Raw genomic sequence first — 15,253 nt, 5'->3', positions numbered from 1 at the left:
CAGCTTGCTTTATATGTGATTTTCTAGCTCGCTGGAAGCTCTAGGGTGCTGATATTCTCCCTCCGCACAGTCAGTCGGTGTGGGGGTTCTTGAAATATTCAGCGTGGATGTTTTTGCAGGGTTTTCTGCTGACCGCATAGTTCACTATCTATTTTCTGCCTATCTAGACTAGTGGGCCTCACTTTGCTGAATCTAGTTCATCTCTACGTTTGTGTTTTCCTCTTGCCTCACCGTTATTATTTGTTGGGGGCTTTCTATATCTTTGGGGTTCAATTTCTCTGGAGGCAAGTGAGGTCTTATTTTCCCTCTAGGGGTAGTCAGTTCTCCGGCTGGCTCGAGACGTCTAGAATCAACGTAGGCACGTTCACCGGCTACTTCTAGTTGTTGTGTTAGGATCAGTTATGCGGTTAGCCCAGTTTCCACCTCCCTAGAGCAGTTCTTTTGTTTTTGTTGACCTTGCCGGAATTCCAGAGATCCTCTACCACTGGGATCATAACAGTATGCCAGGCCTAACGAGAATGTTTATTGCATCGCAGAAGCGGGATTTAAAGAAGTTCTGAGTTTTTTGTTTTTTTTTTGTGTTGCTGCAGTTTGCCTAGCTTCTTCCATCCCCTTTTACTCTGAGTGGCTGGAGCTCTGCTGCAGATATGAATGTCCAGACTCTGACTTCTAGTGTGGATCAGCTTGCTACTAGGGTGCAAAGCATTCAGGATTTTGTTATCCATAGCCCTATGTCTGAACCAAAAATACCTATTCCTGAGCCGTTTTTTGGAGATAGATCTAAGTTCCTGAATTTTAGGAATAATTGTAAATTGTTTCTGTCTCTGAAACCTCGTTCCTCTGGTGATTCCGCTCAGCAAGTAAAAATTGTTATCTCCTTCTTGCGCGGCGACCCTCAAGATTGGGCCTTCTCTCTGGCGCCAGGAGATCCTGCATTGGTGAATGTTGATGCGTTTTTTCTGGCACTGGGTTTGCTTTATGAGGAGCCTAATCTTGAAAATCAGGCTGAAAAGATGTTGCTGGCTATCTCTCAAGGTCAGGACGAAGCTGAGGTGTATTGTCAAAAATTTCGGAAATGGTCCGTGCTTACTCAATGGAATGAGTGTGCCCTGGCCGCAAATTTCAGAAATGGTCTTTCTGAAGCCATTAAGAATGTGATGGTGGGGTTTCCTATCCCTACAGGTCTGAATGATTCAATGGCTCTGGCCATTCAAATTGATCGTCGTTTGCGGGAGCGCAAATCTGTTAATCCTTTGGCGGTGCTGTCTGAACGGTCACCTGATTCTATGCAATGTGACAGAATTCTGACCAGAGCCGAGCGGCAAAATCATAGATGTCAAAATGGGTTGTGTTTTTACTGTGGTGATTCAACACATGTTATCTCAGCATGCTCTAAACGTTTAAAAAAAGTTGTTAATCCTGTCGCCATTAGTACTTTTCAGCCTAAGTTTATTTTGTCTGTGACTTTAATTTGTTCATTATCTTCTTACTCAGTTATGGCTTTTGTGGATTCTGGTGCTGCTCTGAGTCTGATGGATTTGTCGTTTGCCAGGCGCTGTGGGTTTGTTCTGGAGCCTTTGGAAATTCCTATTCCTCTTAGAGGAATTGATGCAACGCCATTGGCAGAGAATAAACCTCAGTATTGGACGCAAGTGACCATGTGCATGACTCCTGTACATCAGGAGGTGATTCGTTTTCTGGTACTGCATAAAATGCATGATGTTGTTGTTTTGGGTCTGCCATGGTTACAGGCCCATAATCCAGTTTTAGATTGGAAAGCTATGACTGTGTCAAGTTGGGGTTGTCAGGGGATTCATGGCGATTCTCCATTGGGTCTATTGCTTCTTCTACTCCTTCTGAGATCCCTGAGTTTTTGTCAGACTATCAGGATGTATTTAATGAGCCCAGTTCCAGTGCCCTTCCTCCTCATAGGGACTGTGATTGTGCTATAGATTTGATTCCTGGTAGTAAATTTCCTAAGGGACGACTCTTTAATTTATCTGTGCCAGAGCATGCCGCGATGCGGAGTTATATAAAGGAGTCTTTGGAGAAGGGACATATTCGCCCATCCTCTTCTCCTCTTGGTGCAGGATTCTTTTTTGTGGGCAAGAAAGACGGGTCTTTGAGACCTTGTATAGATTATCGTCTTTTGAATAAGATCACGGTGAAATTTCAGTATCCTTTGCCATTGTTGTCTGATTTGTTTGCTCGGATTAAGGGTGCCAGTTGGTTCACCAAGATAGATCTTCGTGGTGCGTATAACCTTGTGCGCATAAAGCAGGGAGATGAATGGAAAACAGCATTTAATATGCCCGAGGGTCATTTTGAGTACCTGGTGATGCCTTTTGGACTCTCTAATGCTCCTTCTGTGTTTCAGTCCTTCATGCATGACATCTTCCGGAAATATCTGGATAAATTTATGATTATTTATCTGGATGATATTTTGTTTTTTTCTGATGATTGGGAGTCCCATGTGAACCAGGTCAGGATGGTGTTTCAGGTTCTGCGTGAGAATGCTTTATTTGTGAAGGGCTCAAAATGTATCTTTGGGGTACAGAAGGTTTCTTTTTTGGGTTTTATTTTTTCCCCTTCTACTGTGGAGATGGACCCAGTCAAGGTCCGTGCCATTCATGACTGGACTCAGCCCACGTCTGTTAAGAGCTTGCAGAAGCTCTTGGGCTTTGCTAATTTTTACCGTCGTTTTATCGTCAATTTTTCTAGCGTGGTTAAACCTTTGACGGATATGACCAAGAAGGGTTCTGATGTTGCTAATTGGTCTCCTGCGGCCGTGGAAGCCTTTCGGGAGCTGAAGCGTCGGTTTACTTCGGCGCCAGTCTTGTGCCAGCCGGATGTCTCTCTTCCCTTCCAGGTTGAAGTTGATGCTTCTGAGATTGGTGCAGGGGCCGTTTTGTCGCAAAAAAGTTCTGATGGCTCCGTGATGAAGCCATGCGCCTTTTTTCTAGAAAATTTTCGCCTGCTGAGCGGAACTATGATGTTGGTAATCGGGACTTGTTGGCTATGAAGTGGGCATTTGAGGAGTGGCGACATTGGCTCGAGGGAGCTAAACATCGTGTGGTGGTCTTGACTGATCATAAAAATCTGATTTATCTTGAGTCTGCCAAGCGCCTGAATCCTAGACAGGCTCGTTGGTCGTTGTTTTTCTCCCGTTTTGACTTTGTGGTCTCGTACCTGCCTGGTTCGAAGAACGTGAAGGCTGATGTACTTTCTAGGAGTTTTGTGCCTGACTCTCCGGGAGTCTCGGAGCCGGCTGGTATTCTCAGAGAGGGAGTGATTTTGTCTGCCATTTCCCCAGATTTGCGACGAGTGCTGCAGAAATTTCAGGCTGATAGGCCTGATCGTTGCCCACCAGAGAGACTGTTTGTCCCTGACAGATGGACTAGCAGAGTTATTTCTGAGGTTCATTCTTCGGTGTTGGCGGGGCATCCTGGGATTTTCGGTACCAGAGATTTGGTGGCTAGGTCCTTTTGGTGGCCTTCCTTGTCGCGGGATGTGCGTTCTTTTGTGCAGTCCTGTGGGATTTGTGCTCGGGCTAAGCCTTGCTGTTCTCGTGCCAGCGGGTTGCTTTTGCCCTTGCCTATCCCGAAGAGGCCTTGGACGCACATTTCCATGGATTTCATTTCGGATCTTCCGGTATCTCGGAAGATGTCTGTCATCTGGGTGGTGTGCGATCGTTTTTCTAAAATGGTCCATTTGGTGCCCTTGCCTAAGTTGCCTTCCTCCTCTGATTTGGTTCCTTTGTTCTTTCAGAATGTGGTTCGTTTGCACGGCATCCCTGAGAATATTGTGTCTGACAGAGGATCCCAGTTTGTGTCCAGATTCTGGCGATCCTTTTGTGCTAAGATGGGTATTGATTAGTGTTGAGCATTCCGATACCGCAAGTATCGGGTATCGGCCGATACTTGCGGGTATCAGAATTCCGATACCGAGATCCGATACTTTTGTGGTATCGGGTATCGGTATCGAAACAACATTAATGTGTAAAATAAAGAATTAAAATAAAAAATATTGCTATACTCACCTCTCCCACGCAGCCTGGACCTCACCGAGGGAACCGGCAGCGTTCTTTGCTTAAAATGCGCGCTTTTACTTCCTTCCGTGACGTCACGGCTTGTGATTGGTCGCGTGCCGCCCATGTGGCCGCGACGCGACCAATCACAGCAAGCCGTGACGTAATTTTCAGGTCCTCAATGCCTAATTCTAGGCATTCAGGAATTTAAAATTACGTTCCGGCTTGTGATTGGTCGCGTCGCGGTCACATGGGCGACGCGACCAATCACAAGCCGTGACGTCACGGGAGGCAGGAGACGCGCGCATTTTTAAAATTACGTCACGGCTTGTGATTGGTTGCGTGCCGCCCATGTGACCGCGATGCGACCAATCACAGCAAGCCGTGACGTAATTTCAGGTCCTCAATGCAGAAATAGGCATCAGGACCTGAAATTACGTCACGGCTTGCTGTGATTGGTCGCGTTGCGGTCACATGGGCGGCACGCAACCAATCACAAGCCGTGACGTAATTTTAAAAATGCGCGCGTCTCCTGCCTCCCGTGACGTCACGGCTTGTGATTGGTCGCGTCGCCCATGTGACCGCGACGCGACCAATCACAAGCCGGAACGTAGTTTTAAATTCCTGGATGCCTAGAATTAGGCATTGAGGACCTGAAAATTACGTCACGGCTTGCTGTGATTGGTCGCGTCGTGGCCACATGGGCGGCACGCGACCAATCACAAGCCGTGACGTCACGGAAGGAAGTAAAAGCGCGCATTTTAAGCAAAGAACGCTGCCGGTTCCCTCGGTGAGGTCCAGGCTGCGTCGGAGAGGTGAGTATAGCAATATTTTTTATTTAAATTCTTTATTTTACACATTAATATGGATCCCAGGGCCTGAAGGAGAGTTTCCTCTCCTTCAGACCCTGAGAACCATAAGGAATACCGTCCGATACTTGAGTCCCATTGACTTGTATTGGTATCGGGTATCGGTATCGGATTAGATCCGATACTTTGCCGGTATCGGCCGATACTTTCCGATACCGATACTTTCAAGTATCGGACGGTATCGCTCAACACTAGTATTGATTTGTCTTTTTCATCGGCTTTTCATCCTCAGACTAATGGCCAGACCGAGCGAACTAATCAGACGTTGGAGACTTATTTAAGATGTTTTGTTTCTGCTGATCAGGACGACTGGGCTACCTTTTTGCCACTGGCCGAGTTTGCCCTTAATAATCGGGCTAGTTCTGCCACTTTGGTTTCACCCTTTTTCTGCAACTCTGGTTTTCATCCTCGTTTCTCCTCGGGCCAGGTTGAACCTTCTGACTGTCCTGGGGTTGATTCTGTGGTGGATAGGTTGCAGCGGATTTGGAACCATGTGGTGGACAATTTGAAATTGTCACAAGAGAAGGCCCAGCGTTTTGCCAACCGCCGCCGCGGTGTGGGTCCCCGACTTCGTGTTGGGGATTTGGTTTGGTTGTCTTCTCGGCATGTTCCTTTGAAGGTCTCCTCTCCTAAGTTCAAGCCTCGCTTTATCGGTCCTTATAAGATTTTGGAAATCCTTAACCCGGTGTCTTTTCGCTTGGACCTTCCAGCGTCATTTGCTATTCATAATGTGTTCCATAGGTCCTTGTTGCGGCGGTACGTGGTGCCTATGGTTCCTACTGTTGAGCCTCCTGCCCCGGTTTTGGTTGAGGGCGAGTTGGAGTACGTGGTGGAGAAGATTTTGGATTCTCGTATTTCTAGACGGAGACTTCAGTATTTAGTTAAGTGGAAAGGCTATGGTCAGGAGGATAATTCCTGGGTTGTCGCCTCTGATGTTCATGCGGCTGATTTGGTTCATGCCTTTCACGCTGCTCATCCTGATCGCCCTGGGGGTCTTAGTGAGGGTTCGGTGACCCCTCCTCAAGGGGGGGGTACTGTTGTGAACTGTGTTTCTGGGCTCCCTCTGGTGGTCACTAACGGTATTGTGTGAGGCATGTCTTGTTGCAGGCCTAGGCTCCAGCTGTGTCATTAAGCAGCGGGTGTTCCCTATTTAGGTCTCCTCTGGACTCAGTCTCTTGCCTGGCATTGTTGTATCCAGTCCTATAAGGTCTCCTCCTGATTCCTTTTCGTCTGTCTCATGCAAGAAAAGCTAAGTCCGTTTTGAATACTTTGGATCATTTGCATTTTTCAGTGTTTTTGTCCAGCTTGCTTTATATGTGATTTTCTAGCTCGCTGGAAGCTCTAGGGTGCTGATATTCTCCCTCCGCACTGTCAGTCGGTGTGGGGGTTCTTGAAATATTCAGCGTGGATGTTTTTGCAGGGTTTTCTGCTGACCGCATAGTTCACTATCTATTTTCTGCCTATCTAGACTAGTGGGCCTCACTTTGCTGAATCTAGTTCATCTCTACGTTTGTGTTTTCCTCTTGCCTCACCGTTATTATTTGTTGGGGGCTTTCTATATCTTTGGGGTTCAATTTCTCTGGAGGCAAGTGAGGTCTTATTTTCCCTCTAGGGGTAGTCAGTTCTCCGGCTGGCTCGAGACGTCTAGAATCAACGTAGGCACGTTCACCGGCTACTTCTAGTTGTAGTGTTAGGATCAGTTATGCGGTTAGCCCAGTTTCCACCTCCCTAGAGCAGTTCTTTTGTTTTTGTTGACCTTGCCGGAATTCCAGAGATCCTCTACCACTGGGATCATAACAGGCCTCCTTCTGGCTTTCATAGACTTACATTGAGTAGCAACATCCAGCACACTCAGCAAACACTGGAGCAGTCCTGCAGGTCACAAAGTGCAGAAGACCGACCAGGGTGATGTCGATAACAGATAAAGATGGAGGCTGGTTAGCAGTGTTGGTCTGCGTGCCAAGGGCCCACCAGTAACCAACTTCAGGGCCCCACTTTTCAACTACATCTAAATGTGACATTACCCTCAATGACAAATTTCTGTAGCAATGATTTTGGCAGAATGGGAAATTAATGAGATGATGCCCTTGTCTGTACACAGTGATTCAAGTACATAGTGACAAGTACTGCTCATATAAAAGACTTGCACATTGGCCCACCGGAGGATTCTCGTGTTCTCCTGTGGGCCAGTCCAAGCCTGCTGGCAAGTACAAGACTAGGGGCAGGGAATTTATATTAGTGGAAGCACTCTAGGTCTACAATAAAAAAATGCTTTGATGGAGACATAGTTCTATCGTTAAATGTTTGCAGTATAAATTTACCTAAGCATATGTTCACACATTGTAGAAATGATGCAGTATGTATCAACAAAAAATATAAATCATAAACTTTTTTTATTTGGAATAATTAAAGGGGTTGTCCATAACTGGATAACCTTAGTTTAATCAATCCGGGACCACAGTTAAAATGAAAACAGTGGATACTCACCCCCTGCACAGGCGCTGTGCTATTCCTGGTGGTGATGTGATTTATTGTGTCGCATGCCAGCTGTAGCCAATGAGCTGCCACTTCTGGCTGCATTTCATCAATATTCCATCAAAGCAGAAGGCACCGCTGCAGGAGGCGAGAATACACTGCTTTTATTAAGCTGAGGTTGTCTGGTAATGGACAACCCCTTTAAAGGAGCACTTTGGATATTTGATCTAACTGCATAGTGCCGAATAGGCTGTCATTTAAGAATAATGTTGAGGCTCTTGGGTATACCTGTTTTAATGCCATGTCCACGTTGTCTGCCATTTGACTTTTTCTTCCCCTGTGGTATGGTTTCTCTTATCCGGACTACATATTCCACTGATGTACTGTGTATACAGCACAGTTGGAGCGGCCCCCAGACGCAGGACTGCGGGGTACTCGGATCCGGGTCTCTCGGTTCTGAGGATGTCACGGTGGCCCGACCCGGTCCGTGGTCCTGCTAAGGGGCACCCAATAAAAGGTGTAGGTGGTGGTGTAGGTCGCAGTAAATAACGAGGACACAGGGTTGCAGTCTCTTTACCTCTTTACTGAAGGCTTCAGCATCCGCAATCCAGAGCACTGCTAACAGGGCTGGCTGAGACCGGCCGGTCCGAAGGCACATCCAGAGTTCCCTTTGCAGGTGGAAATCAGTAGCCTACCTACTAGCGCCTGGGTGTTGTAGTACTTCCCTGCTGAGCACCACGGGATAGTCTTCACAACTGTCGTGTATGTTTCTGTTCTTTCTCTCCGTCTCCCAGATGATATGGATAGGACGCACCCGTATGACGGGGTAGGCCTGGAGTTATTTTATAGGGACCCTAGAGACGCCCATCTCCCACAATTGCCTCCGTTGTCTTCATTAGGTGATTAAGGTGAGGCAGCCAACCTAAAATTAACTGCCGTTGGTTTGAAGTAATGCGTAGAGCCCAATACTTCCTCGGTGTTCCGGCCACCGGCTATGCGCCTCAGTAGGATGTTGCCGATCTTGGGGCACGACTCCTACTGGTTCTATCGCGTTTGGGCTGTGATCTCGTTTCTCACTTCTCCACAATATACTTCGCTTCGTGTCCTTTCTTAAGATGCCGCCGCAATGAAGTGCAGGCGAGGCTCCGTAACAATCTGTCCTTTCGCTAGGCCTCTGTCAGGATCCCACCCCTGACAGGGACCCCCCTGAATCTTCCCCCGCAACACCCTCTGCCACAGGATGTTGCCTGGATCAAACCCAGTCAGCTTCTCTCCAACTTCCTATCCAACCCCCAGTTTTACCAGAGTGTGAGGAGTGGCCTAATACATAGAACCCTTTTCTCCCCCTGGTGGCCGGAGTGTGAAGTGTAATGTGTGACTGTGATACCTGGTCAGGTGAACTCCTTTAGTGCCATCAGACGTACCATCACTCCCCTTAGTGGCGGAGCGACAGTACTGCAACGACCAGGACTTTGGGGCGCTGCACAATCACAGCGCAGTTTTCATTTTTTATTTTCAGAGCATGATACAAAATGAAAAATGCTCTTTGATTGTCTGCTTTCGGCACCCAAGACAGTTTTACTTATAGACAGTTTCCCAAGTCTTTACCTATATCTGCATATGAGGACATACAGAGGGACAGCGAGCATGGAACTCTGTCCAAAAACGGGGTGTGAGAGGGATTTGATAACTAAGGATGTCATCCTGTAGTTCATATGAAGTCAGAGACTGACTTCTTTCTGCCCACACGTTAGCACATGTACTGAGCTTTTTGTCGGATTAGGGATCACATGACCCAACTTCCTATAATGAAGAGAGGTATGTATAGATGTGGTTAAGGAGGGATAAATAAAATTGAACAGCTTCATACAGCACAGACCACCATCACTTCTTCAAGCCAGTACTTGTCTCTGCAGAAAATAACACAGTCATCTAGAGCACCGCTTCCAGAGCACATACCACAATTTTTACCAATCTTCTACACCACACCAGATGAAGAAAACAAGAGGGACATAGTGTCGCTCTGCACAATAACAGGACCCCCCAAATGAAAATAGTATCCTCAAAAATAAAATACATCACTGCATTAAAAATATCCCTTAATTAGCCCCTACAGTGATATTATCCCCCATCCAAGCCCCCTTGTGTCTCATTTCTGACCCCTCGTGTATCATTCCCCATATGTTCTCCTATCCTGACCCCATGAATCTCCATCTTTCCGACATGTGTCTCCATCTTCCCCATGTGTCTCCATCTTTCCCCCATGTTTTCTAGCATTCCCCCATGTATCTCCATTCCACCCCATGTATCTCCATTCCGCCCCATGTATCTCCATTCCTCCCCATGTATCTCCATTCCACCCCATGTATCTCCATTTCGCCCCATGTGTCTCCATTCCGCCCCATGTATCTCCATTCTGCCCCATGTGTCTCCATTCTGCCCCATGTATCTCCATTTTCCCCTCATGTGTCTCCATTCCGCCCCATGTGTCTCCATTCCGCCCCATATGTCTCCATTCTGCCCCATGTGTCTCAATTCTGCCCCATGTGTCTCCATTCTGCCCCATGTGTCTCCATTCTGCCCCATGTATCTCCATTCCACCCCATGTGTCTCCATTTCGCCCCATACGTCTCCATTCTGCCCCATGTGTCTCCATTCTGCCCCATGTGTCTCCATTCCGCCCCATGTATCTCCATTCTGCCCCTATGTGTCTCTATTCTGCCCCTATTTGTCTCCATTCTGCCCCATATGTTCTCCCATCCTGCCCATTATGTTCTCCCATCTTGTCCCTATGTGTCTCAATCCTGTCCCCATATTGCAGCTTTCAGTACAAAAAAGTCCTCACCTGCTCACAGTCCAGCAGCATCCTCTCTCTCATCCATTTGAGGAGCATGGCAGTAACATCATATGCCAGCGACTTGCGCTCCAACATCAGCTGCTGGCTTGTGATTGTTTGAAGGCAGTTAACTATTAACACAGCCGCCAGTTAACTATTAACGCACGGCAATAGATGTTAACTGAACATGAGTCCAAGAATGCACGTTCATTTCGGGTCCACCTCCTTGCTTCTGCTCAATCGGCCCCATACTTCAAAAGTGCAGTAATGCCTTGATGACGGCCCTGGTCTCATCACCTGGAATCTCTCATTGCCACTAAACACATGAGGTGGAGTTGTGAGAATGACCGAGCCCTCATTCTAACTCACAGCCGTAGATTTTTCTCATGTGAGAAAGTCTGGTCTATTATACTAATGTTACTTGGATCAAACTTTGTCTGAGATTGAGCCGAGTGTCATCTTACTGTAATCCGATTCTCTTGCATGCGAATTGTATCACAGGTCTGGAGAAAAAGGAGAACTTAATTTCTCTATCTTCTCCATTGTCTGAGTCTGTGGATGTCGGACTACACTTGGATGGCATCGTAGTTCAGTCCCGTGTTTTACACACACCCATAGACTGGTCCGATTATCGGATGCACCCGCAGCATGCTACATTTTTCTATCTTTTTTTGCATCCAGAACCTCAGCAACATGACATAACAGGTCAATTATAGGGCCACAAAGAAAATATTTGACCATTTTATTACACGGACTCTGAGGTGACCTCTAAGTCTGTCTAATAAAAAAAGTACAATGAGAAACTGCAGAGAAACCATTTCCGGGGGTATTCTCACCTCAACATATTATTCATTTTCACTCACTTTTTACTATTATTATTACCGATGAGAATCTGACCTTTGTGAACGCCATTTGAAAATAAAGGCTTTGAGGTCCTCCTAATTTCTACCTCTACAGGGGACTGTTGTTGGAGAAAAACGAGTTACACTAGGTATGAATAAAGTGAAAAAAAGTTCAAATTTTATTAGAAATACACATAGTATAAGCCAAACATTAGACATAAATGGAGTACAATGGTACATGTGCAAAGATAATACATAAAAGTAACCAGAAAGCCCTCCAATAACCCAAGTCACTTGGAGCCTATCACTCCATATATAAAGTGCGTATGCATAGTATAGGGGCACAGAAAAAGAGTATCCTGCCAAATAAGAGTCTATCTAGTACCACAATGGGAAGATAATTATTTCATAGGGAATTGGCAGTAACTCAGTGCAGACCAATCTATATCTAAAGTGCATATGCATAGTATAAGAGCACAAGGCAATAAGTGTTCTGCCAAACAAAACCCTATCCAGCGCCGCAGTAGGAAGATAAGTGCTTCGTGGGGAGTTGGCAGTCACTTACCGCTGACAGGGGTTGGAGGGTCCTGGGACAGATGTGCAATTAAAAGCCCCCCGACGCGCGTTTCGCGTCACGAATTGACCGCTTTATCTCCTTGATAAAGCGGTCAATTCGTGACGCGAAACGCGCGTCGGGGGGCTTTTAATTGCACATCTGTCCCAGGACCCTCCAACCCCTGTCAGCGGTAAGTGACTGCCAACTCCCCACGAAGCACTTATCTTCCTACTGCGGCGCTGGATAGGGTTTTGTTTGGCAGAACACTTATTGCCTTGTGCTCTTATACTATGCATATGCACTTTAGATATAGATTGGTCTGCACTGAGTTACTGCCAATTCCCTATGAAATAATTATCTTCCCATTGTGGTACTAGATAGACTCTTATTTGGCAGGATACTCTTTTTCTGTGCCCCTATACTATGCATACGCACTTTATATATGGAGTGATAGGCTCCAAGTGACTTGGGTTATTGGAGGGCTTTCTGGTTACTTTTATGTATTATCTTTGCACATGTACCATTGTACTCCATTTATGTCTAATGTTTGGCTTATACTATGTGTATTTCTAATAAAATTTGAACTTTTTTTCACTTTATTCATACCTAGTGTAACTCGTTTTTCTCCAGTTATAACATATTGCTTTGAGTAGGTATACTTTCTTTTGCTATATGGGCTTATTATAGCCCTTGTTTCTGACTTAAATATGTCAGAGAGGTTTTTGTGGCTACTCTACAGGGGACTGTAACAACCCTTTATCCAAGTAGTACTTGAAAAAAACAATACTAGTTTGTACATTAAAACTTATACATGTTTATGTTTTAACAGAAAAGTTCAATGCCTATGTAACACTAAAAGTACAAAATGTGAAGAGCACAACAATTGCAGTAAGAGGGAACCTTCCCTGCTGGGAACAAGACTTCATGTTGTGAGTATAAAGTACAGAAAAGTATTCCATAATAAAAAAAAAATTGTACATTTCATAACCTGAGGCTGTATCTGTCCTTAGTGAGATCAACCGGCTGGACCTAGGCCTGACAGTAGAAGTCTGGAATAAAGGACTGATTTGGGACACCATGGTGGGGACTGTATGGATCCCACTAAGAACCATTAGACAGTCTAATGAGGTATGTTACAGAAGTCAGTTGTGCAGAGGTCAGTCATATCAACGGTCATAATTCCTCCACTCCTTCCGCAGTGGTACTGTACCTCAATCTTAGCGTTCTATCTAGCTTTATGGTGGTGTAAGTTTGGTTCAGTAGACAGGAACCAGTCAGAAATAAGACAATCCAAAAACGGAAGGCTTTATCTGACTTCTAGATTCTTAAACAGTTCAGGATCGGACCATTTTACAGTATGACATTCCTGACCAGGCACATTTTAGGTTTTTATTGTCCATTCTCTTTTAACACCTCTAAGGGTATGTGCACACGATGCGGATTTTGCAGCTGATCCGCAGAGGATTGGCCGCTGCAGATTCGCAGCAGTTTTCCAATGCGTTTACAGTACCATGTAATCCTATGGAAAACAAAATCCACAGTGCACATGCCGCAGCATGTCTATTCTTTGTGCGGATTCCGCAGCGGTTTACACCTGCTCCATAATAGGAATCCGCAGGTATGAAACCGCAGGTGAAATCTGCACAAAAAACCGCCAAAAACACGGTAAATCCACGGTAATTCTGCAGGAAATCCGCAGAGTGGATTACCTGCGGATTTACCAAAATCAGTCCGGAAAAACCTGCAGAGTAATCCGCAGCGTGTGCACATAGCCTTAGACTTTTTCTTGTTCAGGTGATCAAATAAATTATTATTTCTTTGCCAAACATGGGGTTTAAATTTTATGTCATTTTTATATTTCTTTTACCTTTTTGTTTATAATTTTCTGCTTTGTTTTTATGCTTTTTTTCATCACACTTTCTGCCCAACATGAGGTCCAAAAAGATCTCTGAGGGCCATTTTTACATATTAATACATTCTTTCTATTGCTGATTTACCTGTATCTGAGGCTGGTATATTAGCCACAGATACAGGGGAGATTTAACGTATTGGCTGTACAGCAGAGCTCATAGTCTCCCCTACACCCAGCGCTGGGTTCGGAAGAGAAAGCACTGTCAGAGTTTCGTAATCTGTATACATTTTAGACATTTTAGAATGTCAATGCAGAGTAAAGCATGGACCGCTCAGACTCTGGGCTGTTCATAAGTAGTTAAAACTTGTTTTCTGACCTTGAAAAGAAGTTTTTATATTCCTAGTAATGCATCTCTTCAGACAGAAGACCGTTAAATCACAATACATAAGGTGCAATCAGTGTTTACTTAAAAGCTGTCCTTTTTTTTTTTTTTTTTTACAAATTATGTTTTAATGCTCTAAGAATTGCATGCTCAGCATGTTGTCTTTTACGTTGTCTTCGGGTAATAGAAAGAGGGCATTGGTTGTCTGAGACCCATGATTTGTTACATCAGTCTCTTCTTTTAATCTTCCATACACTTTGTCTTAAATGTTATTTTGTAATTGCCTACAGGAGGGCCCGGGGGAATGGCTGACTCTTGATTCCCAAGTTATAATGACAGATAATGAAATCTGTGGAACCAAAGACCCGACCTTCCACCGCATTCTGCTTGACACCCGATTTGAACTTCCATTAGGTACTAAATCAACTTGTGATAATAAAATAAAATTTGTAATATACATAAATTTGTTAACTTATATCAAACCTAAATAAATATACACACACACACCTATATTATCTTTTTTCAGAGAATATGAATGATAACACCAAAACTTTTTCTCCACTCATGGTTAGTGATTGGGTGAAGCCATTTATTGTCAAACTACTGTGTTTTCTCTTTTTAAATCATAATGACAACCCAAAACATCCAAATGACCCTGATCAAAAGTTCACATACCCTGGTGATTTTGGCCTGATAACATGCACAGAAGTTGACACAAATGGGTTTGAATGGCTACTAAAGGTAACATCCTCACATGTGACCTGTTTGTTTGTAATCAGTGTGTGTGCATAAAAGCTGAGTGAGTTTCTGGGATCTAGACAGACTCTTGCATCTTTCATCCAGCCACTGACATTTCTGGATTGTGAGTCATGGGGAAAGCAAAACAATTGTCAACGGATCTACGGGAAAAGGTAGTTGAACTGTATAAAACAGGAAATGGATACAAAAAGATATCCAAGGAATTGATAATGCCAGTCAGTAGCATTCAAAATGTGATTAACAAATGGAAAATCAGGGGCTCTGTAAAAAAAACCACAGTCAGGTAGACCAACAAAAATTTTGTCCACAACTGCCAGGAAAATTGTTTGGGATGCAAAGAAAAACCCACAAATAACATCAGCTGAAATACTGGACTCTTTGAAAACTAGCCGTATAGCTGTGTAATAAACTTAGTGATAAGTGCAGTGGAGATCAGTATCATGGGTCAGAAAAGAGGCCGAGAGACAACAGGTTAAGAGTTCAAGAATATTTATGATGGTATGCAGGTAAACAGCTATGACACAGCAGGTTAGTAGCAGACAGAGCTGGATAGGCAGTAAGCACGTATACAGACCATGGAAGTCCAAGTATGTCAGGTCCAGAGACCTGGAGACCAGACCAGGAATCCTAGCAGAGAGCAGTCCAGCAGCAGAGA

General features: G+C 44.9%; 1 protein-coding gene across 11 annotated transcripts in view; it reads left to right on the top strand.

The window, feature by feature from the left end:
• The window catches only part of UNC13A (unc-13 homolog A), a 335,107-nt gene that overhangs the window by 94,404 nt on the left and 225,450 nt on the right, over positions 1-15,253 (top strand). For all 11 annotated transcript variants that reach the window (XM_077273640.1, XM_077273632.1, XM_077273616.1 and 8 more), the window contains exons 3-5: positions 12,435-12,534; positions 12,616-12,733; positions 14,130-14,253. In XM_077273640.1, the coding sequence (XP_077129755.1) occupies positions 12,435-12,534; positions 12,616-12,733; positions 14,130-14,253 (342 nt within the window). The remainder of the gene's footprint in view (positions 1-12,434; positions 12,535-12,615; positions 12,734-14,129; positions 14,254-15,253) is intronic.

The sequence above is a fragment of the Ranitomeya variabilis genome, chromosome 1, assembly GCF_051348905.1.
Source record: "Ranitomeya variabilis isolate aRanVar5 chromosome 1, aRanVar5.hap1, whole genome shotgun sequence".
In the NCBI taxonomy this organism is placed as follows: domain Eukaryota; kingdom Metazoa; phylum Chordata; class Amphibia; order Anura; family Dendrobatidae; genus Ranitomeya; species Ranitomeya variabilis.
This window is presented reverse-complemented; position numbering and strand designations above follow the sequence as displayed.